Genomic DNA, 19,078 nt, shown 5'->3' on the forward strand with positions numbered 1-19,078 from the left:
CGCCGGGCGAAAGACGGAAGGAAGGAAGGGAGGAGAGAAGGAGGGTCCCCGTCAGGCGGTGGCACGCATGCGTGCGGGCTGTGGGCGGGGAGCGTGGGCGTGTGGGGCGGAACGCTGCGTGCTGTACTGGGGCTGGGCGGTTGGGTTGCTGTAGCTGCTTGCTTCCTGGAGCTGTCTGCTGCCGGGGTGGGGTTAGAATGCTGACCGCGAAGGCAGCTGCCCCCATCTCTCCCGACCTGAGACCTGAATGCATGGAGGACAGCTTCTTATCCCAGGTGCTGCGAGAGCCTACCAGGGGCAAGGCTATGCTTGACCTCCTCTTCACCAACAGGGAAGGACTGGTGGGTGATGTGGTGGTTGGAGGGTGTTTGGGGTCCAGTGACCACGAGATAATTGAATTCTCGGTTTTTGGTCAAGCCAAGAGGGGCGGCAAGAAGACCTCCACTCTGGACTTCCGGAGGGCAGACTTTGGGTTACTCAAGGAACTAATTCAGAGGGTTCCTTGGGATAAAGCCCTTAAAAACAAAGGGGTCCAGGAGAGCTGGACCTACTTCAATGAAGAATTGTTGAAGGCTCAGGGACAGGCTGTGCCAATGTGCCAGAAGATGAGCCGCCGGGACAGACGTCCAGCCTGGATGGTTCATGAACTTTTAATGGAACTGAGGGAAAAAAAGAGGGTGTATCACCTTTGGAAGAGAAGGGAGGCAACCCACAGAATGTTTAAGGATGTTGCTAGGTCTTGTAGGAAGAGAATTAGGGAGGCAAAAGCACACTTGGAGCTTAAACTGGCCTCTACTGTGAAGGACAACAAAAAGTCCTTCTCTCTACAACTACCTGAAGGGAGGTTGTAGACAGGCTGATGATGGTCTCTTCTCCCAGGCACCCAGTACCAGAACAAGAGGACACAGTCTCAAGCTGCGCCAGGGGAGGTTCAGGTTGGATGTTAGGAAGAAGTTCTATACAGAAAGAGTGATTGCGCTATGGAATGGGTTGCCCGGGGAGGTGGTGGAGTCGCCGTCATTGAAGGTGTTCAGAAGGAGACTTGACGGGATGCTTGGTGCCATGGGTTAGCTGTTTGGGTGGGTTGGATTGGTTGATGGGTTGGACACGATGATCTTGAAGGTCTCTTCCAACCTGGTTTGGTTTATTCTAATAAAGGTTTATTCTAATAAAGGTTATTCTGCTTCTGGTGCAGCCTGGAACCTAAGCCTCGAGGTGGGGTTGGAGCTGGCCGTCCCTCAGGTGGCTCCTTACCCCCGTCCCTCCCTCTCTCCCTGTCTCCCGCCCAGAAATCTTTCAGGCGGTGTGTTGTATGCGGAGGTCGGCTGGGGGGGTAGTTGTGCTTTTGGCAGGCAGGTTACCTTGTTAAGATCTGTAGCTCCTCTTGGGACAGAAACGGGAACACCTCCCCTATGAGGAGAGGCTGAGCGAGTTGGGATTGTTCTGCCTGGTGAAGAGAAGCCTCCAGGGAGAGCTTAATGCAACCTTTCAGCACTTGCAGGAGGGCCTACAGGAGATAGAACGAGCAGCTGTTCATCTCCTACCAGAGGCCAGGCTCTGCTTGACCTGCTGCTCTCCAATAGAGAAGGGCTGGTGGGAGATGTGATTGTGGGAGGCTGCCTAGGGTGCAGTGACCACGAGATAGTGAAGTTTTCAATATGCAGGGAGATAGGGAGGAGCACCAACAGAACCTTCACCTTGGAATGAAATAGGATAAACCAGGTTGGAAGAGACCTTCAAGATCATCGCGTCCAACCTATCACCCAACACCACCTAATCAACTAACCCATGCAACCAAGCACCCTGTCAAGTCTCCTCCTGAACACCTCCAGTGACGGCAACTCCACCACCTCCCCAGGCAGCCCATTCCAATGGGCAATCACTCTCTCCGTGTAAAACTTCCTCCTGACCTCCAGCCTGAACTTCCCCTGGCGCAGCCTGAGACTGTGTCCTCTTGTTCTGGTGCTGGCTGCCTGGGAGAAGAGACCAACCTCTGCCTGTTTACAACCCCCCTTCAGGTAGTTGTAGAGAGCAATAAGGTCACCCCTGAGTCTCCTCCAGGCTAAGCAGCCCCAGCTCCCTCAGCCTCTCCTCATAGGACTTGTGTTCCAAGCCCCTTACCAACTTCGTTGCCCTTCTCTGGACTCGCTGCAGCAAGTCAACATCCTTCCTAAACTGAGGGGCCCAGAACTGGACACAGTACTCGAGGTGTGGCCTAACCAGTGCAGTGTACAGGGGCAGAATGACCTCCCTGCTCCTGCTGGCCACACTGTTCTGATGCAGGCCAGGATGCCATTGGCCCTCCTGGCCGCCTGGGCACACTGCAGGCTCACCTTCAGCCTACCATCAACCAGCACCCCCAGGTCCCTCTCTGCCTGGCTGCTCTCCAGCCACTCTGACCCCAGCCTGTAGCACTGCATGGGGTTGTTGTGGCCAATGTGCAGAACCCGGCACTTGGATGCGTTAAATCTCATGCCGTTGAATAAACTTTATTAGAATAAACCAAACCAGGTTGGAAGAGACCTTCAAGATCATCGTGTCCAACCCATCAACCAATCCAACCCACCCAAACAGCTAACCCATGGCACCAAGCACCCCGTCAAGTCTCCTTCTGAACACCTTCAATGACGGCGACTCCACCACCTCCCCGGGCAACCCGTTCCATAGCGCAATCACTCTTTCTGTATAGAACTTCTTCCTAACATCCAACCTGAACCTCCCCTGGCGCAGCTTGAGACTGTGTCCTCTTGTTCTGGTACTGGGTGCCTGGGAGAAGAGACCATCATCCGCCTGTCTACAACCTCCCTTCAGGTAGTTGTAGAGAGTGATAAGGTCACCCCTAAGTCTCCTCTTCTCCAGGCTAAGCAGCCCCAGCTCCCTCAGCCTCTCCTCATAGGGCTTGTGTTCCAAACCCCTCACCAACTTTGTTGCTCTTCTCTGGACTCGTTCCAGCAAGTCAACATCCTTCCTAAACTGAGGGGCCCAGAACTGGACACAGTACTCGAGGTGTGGCCTAACCAGTGCAGTGTACAGGGGCAGAATGACCTCCCTGCTCCTGCTGGCCACACTGTTCTTGATGCAGGCCAGGATGCCATTGGCCCTCTTGGCTGCCTGGGCACACTGCAGGCTCATGTTAAGCCTACCATCAACCAGCACCCCCAGATCCCTCTCTGCCTGGCTGCTCTCTAGCCACTCTGACCCCAGCCTGTAGCACTGCATGGGGTTGTTGTGGCCAATGTGCAGAACCCGGCATTTGGATGTGTTAAATCTCATGCCGTTGGATTCTGCCCATCTGTCCAGCCTGTCCAGGTCTCTCTGCAGAGCCTCTCTACCCTCCAGCAGATCAACTCTTGCCCCCAGCTTGGTGTCGTCAGCAAATTTACTGATGATGGACTCAATGCCCTCATCCAGATCATCAATAAAGATGTTAAAGAGCACAGGGCCCAGCACTGATCCTTGGGGCACACCACTAGTGACTGGTTGCCAGCTGGATGTGGCACCATTCACCACCACTCTCTGGGCTCGGCCCTCCAGCCAGTTCCTAACCCATCGCAGTGTGCTCCCGTCCAAGCCATGGGCTGACAGCTTGGCCAGCAGTTTGCTATGGGGGACGGTGTCAAAGGCCTTGCTGAGGTCCAGGTAGACTACATCAACAGGCCTCCCCACATCCACCAGGCGGGTCACCTGATCATAGAAGGAGATCAGGTTGGTCAGGCAGGACCTGCCCTTCCTAAATCCATGCTGGCTAGGCCTGATCCCTTGGCCATCCTGTAAGTGTTGTGTTATTGAACTCAGGATGACCTGTTCCATGATCTTGCCTGGCACTGAGGTCAGGCTGACAGGCCTGTAATTCCCTGGCTCATCCAACCGGCCCTTCTTATGGATGGGCACCACGTTGGCCAGCTTCCAGTCCTCTGGGACCTCGCCAGTGAGCCAGGACTGCTGGAAAATTATGGAGAGTGGCTTGGCCAGCTCATCTGCCAGCTCTCTCAGCACCCTAGGATGAATCCCATCTGGTCCCATGGACTTGTGGGGATCCAAGCTGCTAAGGAGAGTTCCAACTACCGCCTCATGGAACATAGGGAAACTGTGCAGCTCCCTGGCTCCTTCTGCTAGCTCTGCAGACCAGCTGTCAGGAAGACGTTCTGCCCTTCTAGTAAAAATTGAGGCAAAGAAGGTGTTAAGTATCTCTGCCTTTTCCTTATCCTTGGTTACAATGTTCCCCTCCGTATCCACCAAGGAGTGGAGGTTTTCCTTCCCCTTCCTCTTACTATTAATGTATTTATAGAAGGACTTTTTGTTGTCCTTCACAGTAGAGGCCAGTTTAAGTTCCAAGTGTGCTTTTGCCTCCCTAATTCTCTTCCTACAAGACCTAGCAACATCCTTAAACATTCTGTGGGTTGCCTCCCCTCGCTTCCAAAGGTGATACACCCTCTTTTTTTCCCTCAGTTCCATTAAAAGTTCATGAACCATCCAGGCTGGCCGTCTGCCCCGGCGGCTCATCTTCTGGCACATTGGCACAGCCTGTCCCTGAGCCTTCAACAATTCTTCATTGAAGTAGGTCCAGCTCTCCTGGACCCCTTTGTTTTTAAGGACTTTATCCCAAGGAACCCTCTGAATTAGTTCCTTGAGTAACCCAAAGTCTGCCCTCCGGAAGTCCAGAGTGGAGGTCTTCTTGCCGCCCCTCTTGGCTTGACCAAAAACCGAGAATTCAATTATCTCGTGGTCACTGGACCCCAAACACCCTCCAACCACCACATCACCCACCAGTCCTTCCCTGTTGGTGAAGAGGAGGTCAAGCATAGCCTTGCCCCTGGTAGGCTCTCGCAGCACCTGGGATAAGAAGCTGTCCTCCATGCATTCTAAAAACCTTCTAGACTGTCTCCTCTCTGCCGTGTTGAGTTCCCAGCAGATGTCAGGCAGGTTGAAGTCACCCATGAGAACAAGGTCCGGAGATCTTGAGACAGCCCTAAGCTGCCTATAGAATGCTTCGTCAACATCTTCCTCCTGGTTGGGTGGTCTATAACAGACTCCAACCAGGGTGTCTGCCCTGCTGGTCTTCCCTCTAATTCTTATCCACAAGCATTCAACCCGATCATCCCTAATCTCCATCTCAATGGCATCTAGTGTCTTTCTGATGTACAGGGCCACCCCTCCACCCCTTCTTCCTCGCCTGTCTCTCCTGAAGAGCTTGTAACCGTCAATTGCAGCGCTCCAGTCGTGTGAGTCGTCCCACCACGTCTCTGTGATGGCAACTATATCATAATTTTCCTGCTGCATCAAGGCTTCCAGCTCCTCCTGTTTGTTACCCATGCTTCGTGCATTAGTGTACATGCACTTCAGCTGGGCTGCTGGTTTCACCTCCAACTCTAGCTTGTCGCCCCCAGACTCTTGTCTGAGAGGACTCTCTTCAGCCCCTTCCCCCTTCGAAACTAGTTTAAAGCCCTGTCTATGAGACCCGCCAATTCCCTACCCAGGATTTTTTTATCTTTGGGGGACAGTCCGTTCTCATATACAGTGATCTTTCCCCTTCTCTGGGACAGATGTACTCTATCTGTTGTCAGCTGGCCTGGTGCAGTGGAAAGTTTCCCAATATCAAAAAACCCAAAATTCTTTTGACTGCACCAGCCTCTAAGCCACTTGTTAACTATAGCTGCTGACCTGTTCCTTACTGTATTTCCTCCTGCAGTTAAAGGTATTGATGAAAAAATTATTTGTGCCCCTGACCCCTCAACCAGGTCTCCCAGGGCCCTGAAGTCATCTTTGATAGCCCTGGGAGTTCTGGTTGCAACATCATCATTCCCTAACTGCATAACTAGTAAGGGGTAGTAGTCAGAGGGCTGTACCAGTTTAGGCAGCCTACTGGTAACATCATTAACTTGGGCTCCTGGCAGACAACAGAGTTCCCTATGAGATGGGTCAGGCCGACATATAGGGCCCTCCATTCCCCTCAGAAGGGAATCACCAATAACAACTACCCTCCTCTTTTTATTGAGGGAACAGGTCCTGATGCCAGCAGAAGACTGTTTGACCTTAGGCTGCTTTGCCTTAGGCTGTTTAATCTTAGGCTGCTTAGCTTTAGGGAGAACCCCAGATGGTGTGTCCTCCGGCATCAGGACCACCTCACCCTCAATTTCCAGTGCTCCATATCTGTTTTCTAAGAGCAGTGGGGAAGGTGAGGGGAGGCAAGGAGGTTTAACTTTGCGTCTTTTGAGAGTAACCTGCGTCCATTCACCTCTGCTTTTTGAATAACCAGCCTCTGCTGGGGGAGCCTGCAGAGCCTGCTTACTCCCATTCAACTCTTTCCTCTTCTGATTCTGATTCACCTCTTTCCTCTTTTGGTCCATCTCCTTCCTCCTCTGGTTCATCTCTTTCCTCCTCTGGTTCATCTCTTTCCTACATTTCCTTACATTTCTAAGGCTAGCAAACTTATCCCTCAGTCTGGCCACCATATTAAGTAGATAGTCAACCTGCTCACACCTTATACAAGAGTTGCCCCCACTACCCTGCGTCTCAAGGGCCAGGCTCCAGCATTCTCTACAGCCAGATACCTGGACAGCTACCTGCTTCTGTTCTACCTCCGTCTGGGTCGACACTGATTTTTTAAGGGAGATTTTGCTGCGAGTTACAACCATGGCTGTCCCTGGCCACAGCACCTACTGCCAATTTAAAAACAAAAAAAAAAAAAAAAAAAAAAAAAAAAAAAAAAAAAAAAATGGGCGGCGCGTGAGCGTACAGGAGAATACGGGCTGCCCGACGAAGTGAACCCCCCGAGCCGCAGCAGAGCCTTTTAAATTCAGCCGCTCCCGCCGCTGGGACCACGAGTCTGACCACGTGAAAGAGCGGCTGCTCCTTCCCCGCGGCTAAAAACTCGGCAGCGATGGCGATTCCCGCAGCCCGAAAAGGAGAGCAGCGGCTGGTCCCCGGCGGTTGCTGGTCTGGGTGCTGTCTCGAGGAAGCTGCCCGACGAAGTGAACCCCCCGAGCCGCAGCAGAGCCTTTTAAATTCAGCCGCTCCCGCCGCTGGGACCACGAGTCTGACCACGTGAAAGAGCGGCTGCTCCTTCCCCGCGGCTAAAAACTCGGCAGCGATGGCGATTCCCGCAGCCCGAAAAGGAGAGCAGCGGCTGGTCCCCGGCGGTTGCTGGTCTGGGTGCTGTCTCGAGGAAGCTGCCCGACGAAGTGAACCCCCCGAGCCGCAGCAGAGCCTTTTAAATTCAGCCGCTCCCGCCGCTGGGACCACGAGTCTGACCACGTGAAAGAGCGGCTGCTCCTTCCCCGCGGCTAAAAACTCGGCAGCGATGGCGATTCCCGCAGCCCGAAAAGGAGAGCAGCGGCTGGTCCCCGGCGGTTGCTGGTCTGGGTGCTGTCTCGAGGAAGCTGCCCGACGAAGTGAACCCCCCGAGCCGCAGCAGAGCCTTTTAAATTCAGCCGCTCCCGCCGCTGGGACCACGAGTCTGACCACGTGAAAGAGCGGCTGCTCCTTCCCCGCGGCTAAAAACTCGGCAGCGATGGCGATTCCCGCAGCCCGAAAAGGAGAGCAGCGGCTGGTCCCCGGCGGTTGCTGGTCTGGGTGCTGTCTCGAGGAAGCTGCCCGACGAAGTGAACCCCCCGAGCCGCAGCAGAGCCTTTTAAATTCAGCCGCTCCCGCCGCTGGGACCACGAGTCTGACCACGTGAAAGAGCGGCTGCTCCTTCCCCGCGGCTAAAAACTCGGCAGCGATGGCGATTCCCGCAGCCCGAAAAGGAGAGCAGCGGCTGGTCCCCGGCGGTTGCTGGTCTGGGTGCTGTCTCGAGGAAGCTGCCCGACGAAGTGAACCCCCCGAGCCGCAGCAGAGCCTTTTAAATTCAGCCGCTCCCGCCGCTGGGACCACGAGTCTGACCACGTGAAAGAGCGGCTGCTCCTTCCCCGCGGCTAAAAACTCGGCAGCGATGGCGATTCCCGCAGCCCGAAAAGGAGAGCAGCGGCTGGTCCCCGGCGGTTGCTGGTCTGGGTGCTGTCTCGAGGAAGCTGCCCGACGAAGTGAACCCCCCGAGCCGCAGCAGAGCCTTTTAAATTCAGCCGCTCCCGCCGCTGGGACCACGAGTTGGACTCTGCCCATCTGTCCAGCCTGTCAAGGTCTCTCTGCAAAGCCTCTCCCACCCTCTAGCAGATCAACTCCTGTCCCCAGCTTGGTGTCATCAGCAAATTTACTGATGATGGACTCAATGCCCTCATCCAGATCATCAATAAAGATGTTAAAGAGGATGGGGCCCAGCACTGATCCCTGGAGGACTCCACTAGTGACTGGCCGCCAGCTGGATGTGGCACCATTCACCACCACTCTCTGGGCTCGGCCATCCAGCCAGTTCCTAACCCATCGCAGTGTGCTCCTGTCCAAGCCATGGGCTGACAGCTTGGCCAGGAGTTTGCTATGGGGGACGGTGTCAAAGGCCTTGCTGAGGTCCAGGTAAACTACATCCACAGGCAGGAGGGCAAACTTCAGCCTAAGAAACTTATTTGTAAAGTCCCCAGGGTAGCAGCCCTCAAGAACCGAGGGGTCCAGGCTGGTTGCACCTACTTCAAAGAGGAGCTCTTGAAGGCACAGGAACTGGCAGTTCGCATGTGCCGAAAGGCGAGCCGGCAGGGAAGGCGACCGGCCTGGATGAGCAAGCAGCTCCTGGAGGACTTAAGGGGGAAAAAGAGGCTGTGTCACCTCTGGAAGGAGGGGAAGGCTTCTCGAGATATGTTTAAGAAAGATGTTAGATTATGCAGGAAAAAAATCAGAGAGGCAAAGGCCCAGCTGGAACTGAAGCTGGCCACCTCTGTGAAAGATAATAAAAAGCATTTTTACAAATACATTAACACTAAAAAGAACGGCAGGAAGAACTTGCACTCCTTATTGGACCTGGAGAGGAACACAGTGACTGAAGATGAGGAAAAGGCTGAGGTCCTGAGCGCCTTCTTTGCCTCAATGTTTAACAGCAAGGCAGGAGGAGTTCAGGACGAGTGGCCTCCTGAGCTGGGCGATGGGGTCGGGGAGCAGTGTAGTGCCCTGGAAATCCATGAGGAATTAGTTTGGGACCTGCTGACCCACTTGGACACTCACAAGTACATGGGACCGGGTGGGATCCATCCTAGGGTGCTGAGAGAGCTGGCAGATGAGCTGGCCAAGCCGCCCTCCATCATTTTCCTCCAGTCCTGGCTCACCGGTGAGGTCCCAGATGACTGGAAACTGGCCAATGTGGTCCCCATGCATAAGAAGGGTTGGATGGAGGAACCTGGAAACTACAGGCCAGTCAGCCTGACCTCAGTGCCAGGGAAAGTGATGGAGCAGATTATCCTGGCAGCAATAACTGCACACCTGAAGGATGGCCAAGGGCTCAGGTCCAGCCAACATGGATATAGGAAGGGCAGATCCTGCCTCTCCAACCTGATCTCCTTCTATGATCAGCTGACCCGTCTGGTGGACGTGGGGAGGCCTGTGGATGTGGTCTACCTGGACTTCAGCAAGGCGTTTGACACCATCCCCCACAGCAAACTGCTGGCTAAGCTGTCAGCTTGTGGCTTGGACAGAAGCACTCTGTGCTGGGTTAGGAACTGGCTGGAGGGCCAAGCCCAGAGAGTGGTAGTGAATGGTGCCACATCCAGCTGGCGGCCAGTCACCAGTGGCATCCCCCAGGGATCAGCGCTGGGCCCCATCCTCTTTAACATCTTCATTGATGATCTGGATGAGGGGGTCGAGTCAGTCATCAGCAAGTTTGCAGATGACACCAAGTTGGGAGCAGATGTTAGTCAGTTGGAGGGTAGAAAGGCTCTGCAGAGGGACCTTGACTGACTGGACAGATGGGCAGAGTCCAATGGGATGGCATTCAACAAGTCCAAGTGCCGAGTGCTGCACTTTGGCCATGGCAACCCCTTGCAGAGCTACAGGCTGGGGTCGGAGTGGCTGGAGAGGTCCCAAACAGAGAGGGACCTGGGGGTGCTGATTGACAGCTGCCTGAACATGAGCCAGCAGTGTGCCCAGGTGGCCAAGAGGGCCAATGGCATCCTGGCCTGCATTAGGAATAGTGTGGCCAGCAGGAGCAGGGAAGTCATTGTGCCCCTGTACTCTGCTTTGGTTAGGCCACACCTTGAGTCCTGTGTCCAGTTCTGGGCCCCTCAGTTTAGGAAGGACATTGAAACACTTGAGTGTGTCCAGAGAAGGGCAACAAGGCTGGTGAGAGGCCTTGAGCACAAGCCCTATGAGGAGAGGCTGAGGGAGCTGGGATTGTTTAGCCTGGAGAAGAGGAGGCTCAGGGGTGACCTCATTGCTCTTTACAACTACCTGAAAGGTGGTTGTAGCCAGGAAGGGGTTGGTCTCTTCTCCCAGGCAACCAGCACTAGAACAAGGGGACACAGTCTCAAGCTGTGCCAAGGGAAGTTTAGGCTCGAGGTGAGGAGAAAGTTCTTCACTGAGAGAGTCATTCGTCATTGGAATGGGCTGCCCAGGGAGGTGGTGGAGTCACCATCCCTGGAGGTGTTCAGGAGGAGATTGGACGTGGCACTTGGTGCCATGGTCTAGTGATGAGGTTTGTGGTGACAGATTGGACTTGATGATCCTCGAGGTCTCTTCCAACCTTGGCGATACTGTGATACTGTGATCAGGAGGTGTAGTGACAGGATGAGGGACAGCAGTTTAAAACTGAAAGACAGTAGCTTTAGATTCAATAGTCAAAATTCTTCACTGTGAGGGTTGTGAAGCACTGGTACAGGTTGCCCAGAGTTGTTGATGCTCCCTTTGTAGAATTGTTCAGGTTTCATGGGGCTTTGAGCAACCTGGTCTAGTGGAAGGTGTCCCTGCTCATGGTGTGTGTGGGGTCAGAACCAGGTGATCTAAAGATCAAGTCCCTTTCAACACAAACCATTCTATGATTCTAGTCCAGCATGAGGCAGTAGTTCATAGTAACCATGCTGTCTGGCCACCTGCTTAGAAAATGACCCAGGGTGAGCGATTATGTTGCAACAGGCCAGATCTGGGCTATAATGAACTAGAACCACCCAGCCCTGTGAAAAGGACTGGCAGTGCATTGTGCGCAATGGGCAAAAAGTACAATAATCTAAGCCTAGCATCTATGTACAGGGAAGAAATGAGACAGAGCATAAAAAACTAGGTATTGGCACAAATCTCTTCTTGCAACTGCTCTGATTCCTTCTGAACTATATAATAAATCAGCTTATTAAAAGGTCACCTCACCCTGCTTAAGCTTTTCCCTGTTAACTTAGAGTATTGCTGGTTTTAGAAATATAAATGTTTGCTCTGACACTGTGCTTGGTGTGAACATACCTACTGGCAGCCAGGAGAGGGGTGTATTATAACTACCCCTCAGAGTAAAACAGATTCTTAAATGAATTTTCTCTTCCTGTGACTTCCATCATAGCAACTGAGATCCATGAAGTGCTGCTTCCACAGGTACTTCCCTCAGATGTGTTCATATTCCGTCCTTGCCTCTTTCCTGCATGAACTTTTTGGGCAACAGATTTTCTTCCTTCTGCTTTCCAGAATAAGCCCTTAACAGGTGTGAGTGGAATTTGTGAAGTTAGCCTCAAACTTGGCCATGTGGTCTTCACTTGGATTTGTGTATAGTTAATGGAAGGAGAGAGGTTCTATCAAACATTAAGTGAAACCACCTTAGAGTTTAGCTGTTCCATCTTCATCTGGTGGGGTCACTCTTGCTTCACTGAATACAGGAATTTAAAGAGATGAGGAGCAGGCTAACTCAGACTGGTACCTAATGTTAGCAATAGAACCAGTTTCTTGAGACCAGCTCTGATCTCTAAACATTTTTTAGAGACCAGATCCTTGATTCCATCCCTCATCCTCCATAAATGTAGTAAAACAAAGGGATTGTATGAACTAAAATACATATGCACTGTGCTAGCAGTCTTGCAGTGGAAGCAGCAGGGACATTTTGCTAGTGGGTTTCCTGCAGGAGATTGTTTTATCAGAACTCAGGGCAAATGAACCTTCTTAGTTTTTCAGAAAGTTTGCTTTTCCTATTTCCAGCTCTCAGTCCTATTATCTCTGTTGTTCCTCTATGGCATAGAAATCAGAGCTGAACACCTGGGACCTGATGATGTGATCCCTGATACAGAAAGACAGCATGATCTGCACTCTGTTGAAGCTAATGCTGGTTGGAGTGTTTGCAAACTGCCCTGCGGGCCATCCCTTCTCAGTCTTAATGCTGTGAATGAAATTACTACTATGCTCAGTTATCCACCTCATACCGTGTTGGAGATGGCTGATCCTGCAGCAGAGCTAGCAGAGGGAAAGCACACCTGTACCTTGGCTGCTCTCTCCTATAGTCACTTTGAATTTAATGTGAAAAAGAGTCTGCACAAAGATGCCAAAGTGGGAACCAGACCCTCTACACTGTAGACATGGTGGCAGTTCCAGCAGAGACAGGACAGCAATATCTTAAAACACTGGGGGTGAACACAGGTCAAAGCCCTGGTTCTGTGCTGGGTCAAACTGTTCTGTAAACTGTTTGGTTTGTCCTAATCCAAACTTGTTTGGTTGGAAAGACAGAGGTGCCTGAGATCTTTAAAGTTTTGAAAGAGCATAAAACGAGCTGTCTTGACTAGCAGCTAATATAACTTCCTGAGCTATCATTCTCGCCGTGACAAAGATCCCATAGGATAACACTTGGTTTTGGTAATGGGGTGCCAAACACTGTGCAAGGCTACGATAGTAAAAACCTAAAGTGAATCACATAGTTGAACAGCACAGGCAAATATGTGCAAGTCCTGCAATAAAGCCTTTTGGCTATTTTATTTTATTCTACAAATAAAGACAATTGTCCATCATTTAATGGAAAAAAAAAAATAGTTTGGGTTGTATATAGCATGAAACAGTAGTTCCCTTCACCAAAACAGTTCTAATTCATTAGTTTATTACAAAATATCCACTCACAAAAAAAGCACAAGCACAATTGTCATACTTGTGAAATGAGTTGATATTTCATATACAAAATAATTTCCACATAATTCCATATAATTTTATTTTATATAGAAATAGGTCATTATTACAACAACTGTACAATACACTACTTTTCATTTAATAATTACATAAAATCTTTCTTAGAAACATATCAACAGAAAACATACAAAAAAAGCGAAAAGTGCATTTCTTTCCCCCTCCCTCCCCCCTCAAAGGAAAACTAAATCCTAAATGTTATAATGAAAGAGATATGTAATAGTCTGCAGCATCCCAAGTCAGTGGGCCAAAACACAGTGCATATTTCTCGGAGACTTGCAGTAGGTGAGTTCAGGTTGAAGAACGATCCATGTTGTACTATTGGAGAGTTGTATGGTTGTGCTTACAATATTTCTCCTTTGCAACCACAATCCATACAGAAAACAGTCCAGTGTGGGTTGTGGTGGGTTTTTGTTTGTTTGTTTGTTTGTTTGTTTTTTCCCCACCAATAATGAAGAACAGTTAGGGTAAGCTGCATAATACTTTTCAGACTCTAAACCAAGGTTATGAGCTGTAGACCATCTTCACCAATGACTGGGCTTTCTCCTCTATTGGATGTGCTGATTTGGCCACAAGAATAAGGAAACAAACTTCTCTTTACAGAAAGTGCCTAGGTTTTGTCCTCTGTGCAGTTGTGCAAAATAATAACAATAATAACAAAAATAATCTCTCGTTCTCTCCTCAATAGACCTTTGACGCAGTGCTTTCAATACGCAAAAGAAGAACTGAAACAGTGAAGGCCAAGTACCTCATGAGTCTGTCGACACTCTTTTGGAATTGCCAGGTAGCTTTCAGAGTGACACACCAAGATGGAACACCTACTCCTGTGCACCCATCAATGATGAGGCTGCCCAGGATAGTGTTCCTTTTTATTTTGCTCTGCCAGTACATACTATGCTCACAAGACAACACAAATTGAATCCAGCACGCTGTAAATGTGCTGTCTGTGGCAGTCTGCGCTCTGTGGTGTACTTCTGTCATAGAGCTTTGAAAGGAATGCTTGTGCAAAAGCCAAAACAGTAAGTACAAAGTCATTCTCCTCTGCCCCATGTGCCCATTGGTTAAAGCTAATTGTGCATTGGTTGTGCTGGTGGGACTCTATCGCAGTGGCTGTGGTAAATTTGATGATTCTGATAAGCTATTGCTTCTCCGTGATGTTAGCTGCTGCTGCTGCTGATACCCCATGTTTCCTTGCTGTGGTGAGTAAGGTGGCAGGAGCAAGGAATCTGGTTGCTCATTGTGCAAAGAACTTGGTGTTTGCACCTACAGATAAAATAAAATCCATCGTGGTGGTCGATTCTTTCAAATGTTAATGCTCTTCCTTCTCAGTATACAGGTTGCTGAAAACTACTACTAGTTCGCTGGCTTTTATTTCTGGGCTTGTTTGGCATGGGGTTAGCTTACCTAGTGCTAGAAGGAATGGACATAAATCACAACAAAGAATATTACAGGTTAGGCACTGAGAGAGCTTTTCTAAGAGGAATGCACTGCCCAGGACTTGCAGGTTATCCTGAAAAGCCTGTTTAGGAACAGGATGGGCAAACATATCAGAAATTACATGGATGGACATAGAAATGAAACAGAGGATCCTAGTGTACCTCGTGCCATCCTTCCTAGCCCTTCCTTTTGTGAGCTTACAGTAGGGCATGACCTTACAGTGGTGAAGCTGATGTGGATTTTGCAGATTGTTTTACTGGGAACAGTATCTGCCATAGTTTTCTCAGTAATTCTCAGCTATGTCTCATGTCAATAACAAGAGTTTAGCCATTTGAGGTTGATGATACTCTTTTGGTGATGCCAGTGGATATGTGATCAGGTTTTACAGACTCAGTTCAGCTCCTTTTGAGCAATATAGAAATGCCTCATTTCCTCCCTTCCCCTTTACTTTAGTGTGTGTTGAATTAGGTCAAAAATAAGTATTTTTACATCTTCAATTCACCTAGTTCTTCCAGGCAGTGTGCTCCAGTTTTATCTTCTTTGCCTTGTGGAGTGGAGAAAATATGTTAGTTTACTGAAGGGATCCAGATATCTGATCCAGATCTCATTTTATGTTGATGCTGGTAATAAAAGTAATCTTTTGACTCGTAAACTAAGCAAATTTTATACTGAATAAAGAGTACAGAATAAATCCTAAGGCAGCAGTTTTCTCTGTCTAGAAATACACTTTAAATATACCCAGGATAATCTGATTACATTTACAGAATTAGTAATTTTAAATACTTTTAAATATTCTGACTGGTCTCACTGCTTCCTTGCTATATTGGAAGGGCACATGTCACTATATCAGTGTCTTGCACATTTCAGTGTCTCTAAAATGGCCAATTTTGCCATGGCGAGGCTCCTGCTGAAACCTAGTGCCCCATTTGCACTGCCCATTCACCTTACTACTCTGCATGTACATTTTATGCATCATCCTCTTTGACCTACCCTACCTGCAGGTAGTGTTGTTGCTGATGCTGTTGGTGCTGGAGTTGCATAGGTGGCAGAGAGGATGGCTGGGAATGAGGTGTAGTGGCAAACCCTTGGTTTAACACTGCTTGTCCCATCAGTATGATTGGAGAGCTGCTGCTGGAAGTCTGCACTTCCAAACTTTGAAACATTTGTTGGGTTTGAGAATACCTGTGGAAGAAGCAAGCAAAACAATCAAGAATAAACTGTTGAAAACAAAAGTCTTCTCTTATGATGGGGATGAAAGGTGAAACCCCATCAGTGGTTCCTAATAAAGGGTTCTTGTGCACAGGACCTGCTAATATGAATGGTGGCACTGTTGGCAGCACAGTTTTTGTCTTACTTTGTGCATGAGCTGGACTCGGAAGGAAGAACACATCTCACCTCAAAGTCTAGGCCACACTTTAAATTTGTTAAAGATTCTTGCTTATGCGTGCCTTCTCTTCAGCCACACCATTCACATCCCAAGCTCATTAAACCAAATGGCCTCTGATTCTGTATTCATACGCTGAACTCTGAACTCCAGTGAGAGAGAAGTGAATACACCTCCCATTCTGCTGCTTGGGCTCTCCTGTGACTGCATGTGGGGTGGTAAACTCTTTCAGAGAGATGGCTAGGGTCGATTATTTCTTAAGCTGCTCATATACATATTGCCAAGTATTTTCAGCAGTTCTCATCAATTCAAGCCACACTGTGGGAACAGATGGAGCCTCTGGAAGTCTTCTGGAATGAGGAATGGGGCAGAAACAAAATACTAAGCTACTCTCACCAGTCTGCTTTTGCATAGGAAAACTTAAGTATGTGTTGTTTTGTGGAAGGCTGTGGGCAAAGCCACAATGGAGCTCTTGCTAAGCCAGCCTCATTCTGTTTATCCTGTGATGAGATCATAGTGTGGCATATGTTTGCTCAACAGCTGTTCAGCATTAGAGGTTAGCCAGGAATGCTACAGTTTGGGTACTTTACTCGGATGTGAGCTCTTACAAATGTGTCCTGTGGGTCAGTAAGTTTACAAGAATTGCACATCAAGCCTCTTTTACTTAGCTACTCAAAAGCAGATCTGAAATGCTGTATATTTAGAGTGAACAGATATATAATCTGAAACAGTGATAGTGATGGTTAGAAAAAGAACTACTGAATACCTAAATTCATGAGGTAACATACAAAATTACTTTTAAAGTAATGAGTGCAAACAGTTGCCTGTTATTGTAGCAGTTTACAATCATATTCAGACTGATGTTTTCTCCTTCATTCAAGTTGTGAGGAGACAAACAACCGAGGTGGTTTGTTAGCAGCTTTTCTAAGACTGCTCAGGTGCAGGGGCCTGTTAATTCTTTGTTCTGCTGGTGTAGCTAAGACATATCTCCACTAGCGTTACACCAGTGTCTCACTGCCCAGAGAGCAGGGGCTTTCTTGGCACCAGTGACTGCAACTGAGCCAGTGCTGACTTTCTCTCTCCCTTGGCAGGTCAGCAGTTTCAGTGCTGAAGCAAGTGTCATGTGATAGAGAAAAATTCCCCCAGCCTTGGCTTGTTGAAACACCACTGGCACATTTTGTTTCTTTCTGTCATCCTTCCTGATGTGACCAGGCAGGGTAAGGCTGACCCTGACACTGGAAGGAGGCTCAGCACAATAACATGTTCTTGATATTTATAACTAGTTCATCATCTTCCTAAAGAAGGCTATTTCCCTTCAAAAGCAACTTTGATGTTTTATTTTTGACAAGTCACGTACTTAGCCTGGGATCCCGTCATGCTGAGGTCTGAAGGGTGTCTTGCATTACAGGACCCTGGCATCATAGGCTGAATAGGCTGGCTGAGCAAGAGTCTGGTACATGGAAAGAAGAAAAAGTGACACTGCTGTAACAGAAGGACCACAGAAATCCCACATTTTGAAAACAAACGGTGCTTTCATAGACATGGCACAAGGTTGATGGTTAGGTAATCTGAAATCAGCTAGCAGCTGGCCACTAGGATTTAATGGTTGGACTCAATCATCCAAAACGATTCTATGATTCTGTGATTTCAGGAGAGTGCTATTTGTTTTGCTCCGCATAGTGGGAACGGGGATACTTGAGGTTTCTGAGCATGAGAATGTAATTTTTTTGGTTCACGTGTCTATCTGGACGCTGAGGTGGATCCTTCACCACCCGCTCGGGAAGCTGAGGCAGTCAAGTTAAAACGGAGACATCCCACTGCCCCAGAGCTGGAGGTGAGAGGCGGCACGGCCGTCCTGACCGCGTACGCAGAACCCAAAGAGAGCGGCTGGCGCTGAAGCCCAGGCCCGGCGGTTGGGCCTGGTTCTGCGTCGCTCCCGGGCCGTACCGGGCCGTACAGGGCTGTACCGGACTGTACCGGGCTGTACCTGAGCTGCTGGTCGTGGCTGCAGCCGGGTCCGGGCTGGCCCGGGCTCGGGCCCGGACCCGGAGTGCTTCCCCGCGGCAGGGCGGCAGGGGGCGCCGCGGTGCCGCCGCCGGCGGGGGCTGCAGGGAACGGCTGAGGAGCGCTGCAAGCGGGGCGCCCGCTGCCAGGCGCCAGCTCCGAGCTCCTCGCCGCTTTCGGGCCCTGCAAGAGAGCGGGGAGAGAACGAAACTTGAGCACGGCCCTGCGAGGAGAAAGCCTGAAGGCCGGGGCCGTGGCAGTGAGGCGGGGCGCAGTCGCCTTTGACACCTAGCGATACGTCCACCCGGCTGCCGTCAGGATACCACACACGGTAGCGTTCCTCTCGCCTGCCGTGGCTTCCATGCCCACTGCTGCCCCATGCTCCGTTCTACCGGCCTGCAAAACTCGTGGGACCAGAGCTCTGTGGAAGCACAGCCACCCCGGCCGTGCTGTCAAGAGACAAATGACACCCCATGAAGAAACAGAGAAAGGGAGGTGTGACAAGCTCTGCTGGAAAAAAATGAATAAACCTTATTTCAAGACCAGGTTGGATGTGGCTTTGAGCAACCTGATCTAGCAGATGATGTCCCTGCCCATGGCAGAGCGGTTGGAACTAGATGATCTTTAAGATCCATTCCGATCCAAGAAAGAAAAAAACAAAGGGGTGGGGGGAAAGGTGTTTTATTTTATAGGAGGTTATAATTTTACTAGAGTCATTATAATGCAGGTGTGTAGGATGTTAAACGCTACAGCTGAGAGGTCTGAAGATAATGATGCAGCTATGTTTGCTGTACAATCAGCAGAAACAGGAGCTAAGTTTTCTGTGAAGGAAAGTACAACAGGTGAGTGGAAGAGCAAACACTGGAAATGTTGAGAAACCAGCAATAAAAAAACCCAACCCTGCCAAACCTACTACCTGTGGCAGATCTCACCTAGTACTGAGGCTGAACTTCATTTCTGGGTGCAAGAATCTGTTATGTTTACAACCTGGGGGTCTCATATAGATCTCAATGTTTTCCAGTTGTGTGCCACCAAAGCAGGTAAGTTTTGTTGTACTGGTGGCATCTGATTGGATGCAGGGCAAGCAGGGGTACAGCTTATTCTGAGAGGTCACACTGCTTCTATTGCTAGTTTCCAGTACAGCTGGACAGGTTTCTTTCAGGATCAACTGAAGAGCAGTGATTCATCCAGACCTTTTGCATCTCCCCTGCTTAGTTTTCAAGCTGAAACAGTTGTTCAAATAACCCTCCTGGCTAGGGT

The 19,078-nt window shown here is 49.9% G+C and overlaps 1 protein-coding gene across 3 annotated transcripts in view; it reads right to left on the reverse strand.

Moving 5' to 3' along the window:
* Positions 1-12,770: 12,770 nt before the first annotated feature.
* NPAS2 (neuronal PAS domain protein 2) overlaps positions 12,771-19,078 on the reverse strand; it is a 134,170-nt gene continuing 127,862 nt past the window's right edge. For all 3 annotated transcript variants that reach the window (XM_068138457.1, XM_068138446.1, XM_068138440.1), the window contains 4 exons: positions 17,802-18,001; positions 17,172-17,264; positions 15,426-15,612; positions 12,771-14,256 (listed from right to left, as the gene is read on the reverse strand). In XM_068138457.1, coding sequence (XP_067994558.1) covers positions 14,092-14,256; positions 15,426-15,612; positions 17,172-17,264; positions 17,802-18,001 — 645 coding nt within the window. In that variant the 3' untranslated portion in view covers positions 12,771-14,091. The remainder of the gene's footprint in view (positions 14,257-15,425; positions 15,613-17,171; positions 17,265-17,801; positions 18,002-19,078) is intronic.

The sequence above is a fragment of the Melanerpes formicivorus genome, unplaced genomic scaffold, assembly GCF_026170545.1.
Source record: "Melanerpes formicivorus ecotype bairdi unplaced genomic scaffold, bMelFor1.0.p_v2 SCAF_1, whole genome shotgun sequence".
NCBI classification, from domain to species: Eukaryota; Metazoa; Chordata; class Aves; order Piciformes; family Picidae; genus Melanerpes; species Melanerpes formicivorus.